The following is a 9,991-nucleotide window of genomic DNA, read 5'->3' on the forward strand; positions in this document are numbered from 1 at the left end:
GGTGGGTTATTTATTTCCTCCCGCCCCCCCCGGCCTTCATATTTTAACATGGGAGCTGTGCCGCCTTCTGTGGAGCAAGATGTGCCTTCTGAGGAGCTGTCTGAAGGCTTGGGATAAATAAAAGAGGAATGTGTCACAGCAAAGTGTAGAAGTAAACGTGACATGTCCACCAAAATGTTTCTTAAGCTGACTTGCAGTGTAATAAAAGCGTTTTCTTTGAAGAGGTACTGATGGTTGTTTTCTGTGGCTATCTGAATGTGTTGGAACTGGGAATAATGTGTGAGCTTTAGATGACAAATTGCCCACCAAGCACATGTGTTATGATTTTTTAAATTCTTTTTCCAGGAAAAGAGCTAAATGTAGAACTCTTCTGTGTTTTTAAAGGAGAAACAGTGGAGAGAGATGTATCAAAAGTTAAAATAAAATCCCCAAGTTCTGATCACAATAAGCGTTGCAGTGATTTAAATTAAGATTTCTAAACATATTTTAGAGATTGGATTATTTTTTTCAGTTAAATACTTCTTTAAAACACAAGATACTCATTTCTACATGGATACTTTTTGATGTCAGTATCCTTTGCTTCTGTATTTAACTAGAACAGACTGATAGTAGGTCATTTATTTTTAGGTAGAATACAATTTAGTTCACTTCTGGTGATACATGCAGTGCTGCTTCTCATCTAAAATTATTCCAGCTTTGGAAAAAAGGATGGGGAAAATCTGATCAGAACAAGAATTCTCTTTAACATTTTTGCTGTTTTTTCACCTATTTTAAGAAGAGGGCGTTAGTTTTCAGATATTGAATTAGAGTGTGTGTGGATTAAACAATACACTTATAAAGCGTTGCGTACGCTTTATTTCCTCCCTAGAAGTTCAATAAAGTTCTGTGATGTTTTATAAATTCATAAAGGCTCATTAATGTATTTTTCTCTCTTTTTATGTGTGTGTGTTTGTTCTTCTGGAACAGTAAAATTTTTGGAAGTTATTAAGCCGTTCTGTGCAGTGTTACCTGAAATCCAGAAACCAGAAAGAAAAGTGAGTGCCACATTATGTTCTTACTTTAATTGGTTCGCAGATAAGGGAATATTGTGATACTCAAGTCCACGCTCCAATATAAATACAGAAGGTGGGCCCTAATGTAGGATGTATTCTTCTTTGGAGGAGTGGGAATCCACGTTAAGGTAAAAGATTACCATGATGATGAATTCTTAACAACTTTCTGATAAGTTGTTCCACTTGGTAATTATACTAACTGATTTTTAAGAAAAAGTCTTGCTTCTTCACTGAGTTTACTTAGTTTCAGCTCCATATGATTTGATCTATTTTAACGTACTAGAGCAGAGTTTTTGTGCTTTTTTCCCTATGGATACTACTGTTGGCTTTAAGTACTGGTCACAAGTCTGGGCTTTGAGCTGGCTTATATATTACTTTGAAAAGGCTTGTGCTGTAATTTAGGAACCACAAATTGAGTTCTTCCTTTCTCACAAAATATTTTCCACTTCCGTAGCTGTGATTCACCTTGATGAAGTGGGAAAGTGATCTGCAATATAGTTCAGATAATTGCTCCCTGTTCACCTCCTGGATGTGATACTTCTCTTTGTTCTGAAATCAGTGAGCTCAATTAGTTTACAGCTGAACTCTCTATTCCCCTGGCCCTAGAAGCTCCTCCCATTTCTCAGCACATTTTATAGATTAAAATTAGTTAATTTCTGCAGATCAGAAAGAGTCCTGCTTTGTCACACACCTCCCTTCTTTACTTCCAAAACCCAAGCAAGCACATTTGCCAAAGGTTCTAATTACAGTAACAAATGTACCTAATATTCCTTGTCATGACTGGCATGAAAATTCCTTAAGAGCTAAATGTTGATTTTTATATTCTTAAAAGGAAGTGCCTAGCTGGGAACATGACAGTGTCTGAGAGAATCCTCTTATGCTGATGAGACATTCCCGAGGGTTAGGACTGGATGCAGAGGTGCCTGTGCCAGTAACCATAGCTGAGCCTGCTGGATGGAATGAAGAAGATACAGTAAAAACTGCTGATTATTCCCCTCTGGAATTGATTATTAAAAAGATTGAGATTTATCCCCTTGCTCTTTGCTCCATCTGTCTTTCCTTGTTGCTTTCCAGCATCTTTACCTTTTGGGACAGGTTTCCAAAAAACTTATTTAGGTCATATAAAGGTATCTTTGGAGCAGGAATCTCCAGAGCCAGACCCTCCACTAAGATCTGGATGTGCCAGCACTGGGTGGAAGGCACCCACCTTTGTTTCTGCAGCGGTGAACCTTAGTGTAATCTTCTGGTGCTGATTCGTGGCATATCTGTGACTAGCTGGGTACATCCATCCCATTTTTGTCTAGTGAAGTGGATGGGAAGAGGAGGCTAAGACAAATCTGCAGATACTGATGTTTCTGTAAAGCTCATCGATGGTTGTGATTTTTCTCTTTGTCTTTTTTCCTCCTTCCTTTCTGTTTGCCAGAAAGGAACAGGGGCTTGATCTGCCCACGTCCTCCATCAGCAGATGAAGGATGCCTAGAGGGGTGCTGAAATTCCTGTCCTTGCTATTTGGGTCACTTTGTCTTTATTACTATCTAGGTCGCTGTCTAGGCAATGACTGCCAGTTGCCAGCTTTGTACAAATTTGAAGTGAAAATATAATTGGGAACATCTTTCCTACGCTGCAGAGCCCTTTGACCATTTTAAGTTATGTTCCTTGCTTGTGTGTGGTTTATCAAGTGACCTAGGTCATTCTGTATAAAGGTAATTCTTTCTTATTTTGTTTTCTTGCAAGCTGTCCCTGGCAGACATCATTAGTAATGGTTTTAGTGGGTTGGTTAGGTCCAGGACAAGAGATGAAGATAACAGAATGGAGAAAGAAATCTATTTTCTCTTAACTTGTATTGACTGTTAAGTGAAGATAAAGTTTTGATTCAGTTGGACTCTGATTGAATCATTTTGCCATTATTGTTGAGGAGGGAAGTGGGCTTTTTCTGTCACTGAGGAGTGTTGCTTTCGTGTTTTGAGCAACTCAATTAGCAGAAGCAGTTGCTGCTTTTTTCTCATACGCAGATTTTTCCAAGTAGAACACACTGTTCAGAGCACCAGGAAGATGATGCTTAAGTCCCTTCATTTTCACAGGTTTTAAGAAAAAATGTCAAAGGAATAAAATGTCCAATTGACTCTGTTCAGATGATAAAATGTACTGGCCCTGTGCTTGTTATCATTTGTGGCTGGAATATTTTGGTACTAGTGTGTATTTTGCCATTCCTGGCATATGGATACAGATGCCTCCCTTTTCTTTTTTGTCTTGTTGAATCATAGAGACTGTTTTCTGTGTGAATAACTGTGATTTGGGTGATGCAGAATTTCTTTAATGCTCATATTCACTGCAATTAGAGAGAGCTAGAGCAGTTGTAGAGCTGGACTGATACCTCAGAAGCTAAGGTTAACTGTTAGGATGCAGAGATAATTTGGTTAAGCATTTTTCTTTGTAAAAGTCTGTACTTAAAATCTGAATTATAGAATTCAAGCAGCACTTGGTAAAGTGGGTCAGCACTGCATAAAGTCTGACACAAGATACTGTTTGGATTTATTTGCTGGTGTCACTTTTTTTTTTTACTTTGTACTGTAAGTATTTTTAGCATCTGGACTCTTTTAAAAGATTGAGGCAGTATCAGTAAATAAATTAAATTACTGGGATTGTTTTGCTTCTAAGTGTATGCTTTCACTCACAAAGAGACTACTACTGGGTTTTCTTTTGCTTGAGAAGCTGTGCTGCTGCATCTGATTATAGTTTCTCATTTGTGGGTGTTCAGTACCTGTAAATCCAGACACTAATCCCTTTTCTTGTTACATCTCTACAGGCAGATTGAGTGGTTGGAGGCAGAAATGTGGTATTTCTGCTGTATCTGTGTTACATGTTAGCTCATGTCACGTGTTAGTAGCTGCTGTACTCTTGCCTACAGTGACCACGCTTACCCTAACGTTTATGGTCCATGGAGGAGAGGTGGGAACTTGAACATAACACTGCATCTTAGCTCTCTCTGGTCTCTTCAAGTGCATTTCTTTCTGTCTTCTGCTTTGAGTAATCCTCTGCTTCAAACTTACGTATTGTGGTTCTTCCCTCTTGCACCTGGCACTAGTTGCTTCAAATGTTGTGACCCTGAGATTCTTTTCAATGTGTTAGTGACTAATGATCGTTGATCTGACATTCTTTCTAAAGTAATATATAATCTGCATCGATAAAAATATTTTGGAGGTGAAAAAAGAGTCTTTTTGTGGCTTGTGTCCATGAACATAATGGTGAATTTAAGCTTCCTCTGACACCCTCTGAAGAACTTCATTCTAAATATTTTGAATTGCTATCCAGAACTCATGGGTCTGTTATTTATCACTTATCTTCACAGAAGTTAAATGTCTTTAAAAACTTGATAGTGTTTCAGTTTAATAACTTCCACCATCACAAAACAATGCCTCCAATCTGTTGAAACGTAGAGCACAAATCACTGAAGATAAGTTTTTAATCTCAGTCTTTCGTATTTTTTCTGATATGGCCGTGCTTTTAGCCATAATATTGCTTTTCTGTAAATAACTGCTGTATTAGAATGCTATATTTAAAACATCATCTACTCATTGAATGTTGGCCCCGCTATCCACCAAATCCCATGTAAGTGTTCTCTGACTATGCAGAAGCCCATGATTGTCTGTCTCTATAAAATCTGAAATCATATAAAAATAAATTCTAACGAGAAATTGTGCCTTCTGGTTCAATATCTTTGCATTTAATCCTGAATGATGTAGCATTTAATACTAATGTGAGAGCACAGTGAAAATTCTACATGCAATGACCACATTAATCTCTCCAATCTGTTCTGTAGATCCAGTTCAGAGAGAAGGTACTATGGACGGCTATCACGCTCTTCATTTTCTTAGTATGCTGCCAGGTGAGTGGTGATGTTTTCTGTGCTTCAGAAAATGTCTGTTCTGTACATACAAAGTAGAGTGCCAGAAGCGTGAGAAGTTCTTGTTTCATGTTGACCTACCAGTTTCACTTATGTATTTTTGTGGTTGAGTATTTAAAGTTCAGTTAAAGAAACCTGATTCTCTGAAATAGTCTTTATTATTTATTGTATATGCTTTCAGAAACTAATGCTTTCTGTTTAGTCTAAAATACTTAATGTCTTTTCTTGTTATACGAAAGGTCCTGTCAAAGGGTGATGCTGGCTACAGGGTAAACGGCCAAGCTAATTATTCATCAAGTAGTCTAAACAAACTGAGCAATATTCTGTATTATTTACTCTCTGCTCATAGCTAAATTTAAATTTTAGCAGCAGCAAGTTTGAAAGTGAAATAAAGTGACTGTGTTTACTTGATTCCCCTTGAACAAACTGATGGGTTGTAAAGATTGCAGAAACATACTTTTTGTTAATATACTGACAAAAATGTGAGCTAAAACCCTTGCAAAACACAAGTCTTTGTAAACATTTTTGTGATTTTTATTACTCATAGTTACAGGAGTTCTTAGAACCTGTTCTTGGATTGTAAACAGTGTTCGGTTTTGTTGGGTTTGGATTTTTTTCAAAAAGAATACACAGATACTGCCGAAAATAAGAACCCATGTATTACTTGATATGTATTTTTTTGAACTTGTAGACTTCCTAGAGGCTTTAAAATGGACTGTACATCTTCAGAATGAGACTTTTTAGGTTAACTTACCCATTTCAGTCTCTGGCGCAGTATTTTTGTTTACAACTCTGAAGGACTGTTGAAAGGCTGAAGCCCAGCTCTTGTACGTACCTGTTTTTTTGGAAGGAGGAGGTGGAAATTGTACTAGAGCTCAAAGAACGTGTAGTTTCTCTGTGTTTCCTAGCTGCTGGATAGGTGCATAAGTAAGATTTTGAATCTATACAAAAGATTTGTAGTAGTTGAACAAAGAAATTGGATGATGCAGACTAGAGTTTTCAGGAATTAGTCTGTAAGATTGCCTGGATTCCTACTGTACTGTTTTTGTGATTAAGAAGAGTTTTAAAGTGCTTAAAATCTCTCAGTATTGCCATATAGAATATTGGACGTGTTATATAAACTTGGCTAACTTTGACAGTTCTGTATGGGATATTTTAAAACATATTCCCAGCTGTAGAATTTGAATATTTAAACATGCTGGAGGAAGATGTTTACATTGTAGTTTATGCTGTATCTTTAATTTGTACTGAAAAGAAATTATGTTTTAAAAACCAACCATTAAAAAAAATGTGTATTAAAAAAATAAAAAAACCCGCCGTCTTCTGTCTTCTCAAAGATGTTTTACTACAGTTTTCTGGTTTGGTTTTTTTTAAACTCAAAATTGCTGCAAAATTTTTGGTGAAATTAGTAATGGAATATTATGTTATTTTTCCGTGCTCTGTTAATGATTTGTGGTGGCTAACCTATTTATTCTATACTTTTTCTGTTCTTCTGGGGAGCTGTAGTACTCCAGAACTGCATATGTCAGGCATTTACATCTTCAACTTCAGTAATCTGCTTTATGTGCATTGACTCTACTTTTTAGGGGTTTCTGCTTTTTCCTGTAGAAAGGTCTTAGTTTACATAGTTTAGTCCTCTGAGTCACACCCCAGTTGGAGGATTAAAATAGATGGTGTCAGTATCTCTGTTATTGTATGCTCTGGTTTAATTAAAAAAAAGTTGGAATAAATGATATTCAACAGTGTAACGGTTGAATCATTACACACTAAGATTTATGGATTAATGCAAGCTTGCTTTGTATATCTGCTTAATACTGCTCTGCTCGTTGACAGATCCCGTTGTTTGGAATCATGTCATCGGATTCTGCAGATCCGTTCTATTGGATGCGAGTCATCCTTGCGTCAAACAGAGGTTAGTAGATTATTGCATTCTCTGTTTTGTATCGGTATAAACAGACCAGGAGAAAAACGGTTGGCTGTTAAATTTCATACAACCCAGATGTCGTGCTGAAACACTTTGTGACGTTCTTAACACAGATGTAATTAAAAATGACTGATGAAGAGTACTTCATCTTAGGAATGGGGTTTCCTTTGACGTGCAGATGAGAATAATCTTGATTCTTGATCTTGGCACGATTCTGTTTCCAATTGTAGAGCAGTCTCTTTCTAATTAATCCATGGGACAGGGAATCTTCTGCCCACCATTTAATGAACCGCACTAATGTGCAGTATGAGAGTGCTGACTAGAAGATACCTTGTGTGTGCAAGTCAGTTATGCCTCGTAATATTTTGGCAACATTATGGGTGAGTAGATTTATAGGTGGGGAAGCTGAGGGCAGAGATTATTAGGATTGTAGTTTAGCAAAGCCAAACTAACTTATTGTAGAATAGACAAGTGGATCCCAACCAAATGTATAAGAAGACTTAAACTAGTGCTGGAAGTCTAAAACCAAAGATGACGTGGCATGCATGACTCTAAATGAGGACACTAACGTCATCTGTGTCTTGGAAAACTGGCTGGAAATAAGAAAATCACTGGAACCCTCTAATGTGAAGGTACAAATTAGGAATGGCAAATTTTGTCACACCAGTTTAAACTCTACTGCAGAATTTGCATATAAGATTCTGTGTCTCACTAGCAGCATATGATACTAAATATGCTGTCCACTGCCCAGACAGAATGGCAACGCTCGCCAAGAAAAGACTAAAAGACTGTGAAGGCAACAAAAAGCAGGAGTGTGAAAGTTAATTTTCACCTGAGTCAGCTGACTGCATGTCATTGGAGGATGTGAGGTGAAGGCTAACGTTTTTGACATCCTCATTTTCTTGCTGTTAGAGGAATAGAGTTCTGTGAGAAGAGGACATAATATTTAACCAGGTACTGAACAGTGTGTAGACTCTAGGATGCAAGTATGGAAGAATCTCATTACAGTAATGACTTTAATGCTTTCACATTTTACATTTTGCTAGCAGGGAAAACGCTAAAGAAAGGAAAAAAAAATGTTCAATAGTGCTTGAATTTTTTTAAAAATTAGAACTGAAATGAGAACTGGTAGTTAAACAGAAATGAAAAGAAGACTCCAGACAATAGGGGAGGTGCTCAGAAACCCTTTGTTAAATTCACATTACTCATTAAAGGCTCTTCAGGAAATTAAACTATTGCGGGATAAGAGAGAAGACCTTCTAATGGCTTAAGAGCTGCTTGAAAAGATCTTCTGATTTATAAATCTATCTGAAAGATCTATGCAAATCTTTAGGGTGCCACAAATTGAATATTGCATGTGGTTCTAATCTGCCATGCCATGAAAGATCTAAAAAAAAAGCACTCTGGAAAAGGCACCAGAGAGAATCTAAGGTAGACATTAATCTACAGAAAGAGATCCTAAAAGTTCTAAGATCCTAAGAATTCTTTGCTATGAAATGTGCATATCCCAAATGTGTTTTTAATATTCCTCTCTGGAAAAAAAGCGGATAAGGAACAGATAGTCACTTTTTCCTTATACTGTAAGAATTATACTTTCCTTACACTGTAAGGAGGACAGGCAGCCAATGGTATTATTAAGCAGCACAGATACCTCAAAATTTCTTAATAAATTACTGACAGGAGTAGCCAGAAGCAGTTTTTGAATAAATGACTGATCTATGGGAAAAGGGAAATATAGAATGATACTTCCCCCAAAGAGGGATCCCTGTTCAGAGATGAGGTGTGAGGACAGATGAGCTTCTAGGCTGATCAGCTACAGATTTACTGTTTCTACTTCTTTTCATCTTCTTTATGACCTTACAGACCATGCTTCCCCTGTCACTGGTCCTTGTCGAGACTTTACAAGTCTGCAGTGGCTAAATAGTTTTTTATTAATCATTTTCTCGGTAATTTTATGATGAAACACTACTGTATTATATGTGAGAGCAGAGTTACACTTAAATGTACAGAACTGAAAAGAATTGTAAGCTGATTCTCTTTGGACTCTCCCTGGTGGATATTATGACTTAACATCAGAAAAAAACGAGCATTATTTTTCCTGTGAGGGACCATGGAAAAGATGGTCGCAAAATAATTTGTTCTGCCTTAATTGAATATTAAACTTGTAAAATGTTTGCCCTTACCCAAACTTTCTTTCTTTAAGGTTCCAGTTTGGAAAATGTGAAAAGTTTGATCACTTGGTAGTTCTGGTTTCTTAATTTTCATTCAAGTTTTTAACTTTCTGGGTTTTTTTCAGCTTTCAGCATCTTCGGCTAGGAGGAAATTTTCTGTGGATCTGCGGCATCTTTTTTGTGGTCTTCAAAATTAAACTTTTAGGAAATGGGACAGTTGAAGCACTAACAGTAAACAACCAGGAACAAGATGCTAATCAGTGAACAGTTCCTTGATATGATATGCCAGAGAGCTGAGCTTCGGTGTGCGTTGACCTTTAGTGTTAGCATGGTTTCACAAAACTATTCGAAGTGAAAAGCTACATAGGTTTTTCATGCTGCCTTCAAAATTACGGATTTTAACACAGCAGCCGCCTCTTGTGGGAAGATAATGGTCCTTATGTTGATCATACCTGTACTGGATAGACGTGTTCGAAAGGTTATGAAAAATGTTCCTTAGAGGTCAGAAACCTTTCAACAGACCTGATGTCTTGGGAGTATAATTCTTTAGGAGAGATGCTTGAATGGCAATTGCATTAATTTTTCTTCTTTTAGGTACTTTGATGGAATTAGGTATCTCACCCATTGTGACATCTGGTTTGATCATGCAGCTGCTAGCTGGAGCGAAGATCATTGAAGTTGGTGATACTCCAAAAGACAGAGCCTTGTTCAATGGAGCTCAGAAATGTAAGCGTTGTTCCATTTAAAATGAATACGTTTATTTTTATTCTTGGGAAAGCAGCCTGCCCAAGTGATGCTAGATGTGAGATTTCTTTGGTAGGCGATTTCAGCAGATATTTTTAAAGGATTTGCTTTCTCTCTTGTTTTAGTATTTGGGATGATAATTACCATTGGCCAAGCCATTGTGTATGTTATGACTGGAATGTATGGAGATCCTGCT

At 37.1% G+C, this 9,991-nt stretch overlaps 1 protein-coding gene across 1 annotated transcript in view; it reads left to right on the forward strand.

Annotated features, from left to right (window-relative positions):
- Positions 1–909: 909 nt before the first annotated feature.
- Positions 910–9,991, forward strand: part of SEC61A2 (Sec61 alpha 2 subunit (S. cerevisiae)) — a gene marked incomplete at its 5' end in the record, with an annotated part of 14,565 nt that continues 5,483 nt past the window's right edge. The window contains 5 exons of the mRNA XM_010184220.1: positions 910–1,034; positions 4,873–4,938; positions 6,790–6,868; positions 9,646–9,777; positions 9,921–9,991. The exon at positions 9,921–9,991 is cut by the window's right edge and continues 66 nt beyond it. Of these exons, the coding sequence (XP_010182522.1) occupies positions 910–1,034; positions 4,873–4,938; positions 6,790–6,868; positions 9,646–9,777; positions 9,921–9,991 (473 nt within the window). The remainder of the gene's footprint in view (positions 1,035–4,872; positions 4,939–6,789; positions 6,869–9,645; positions 9,778–9,920) is intronic.

This window comes from Mesitornis unicolor, unplaced genomic scaffold (genome assembly GCF_000695765.1).
Source record: "Mesitornis unicolor isolate BGI_N332 unplaced genomic scaffold, ASM69576v1 scaffold16995, whole genome shotgun sequence".
Classification (NCBI taxonomy): Eukaryota; Metazoa; Chordata; class Aves; order Mesitornithiformes; family Mesitornithidae; genus Mesitornis; species Mesitornis unicolor.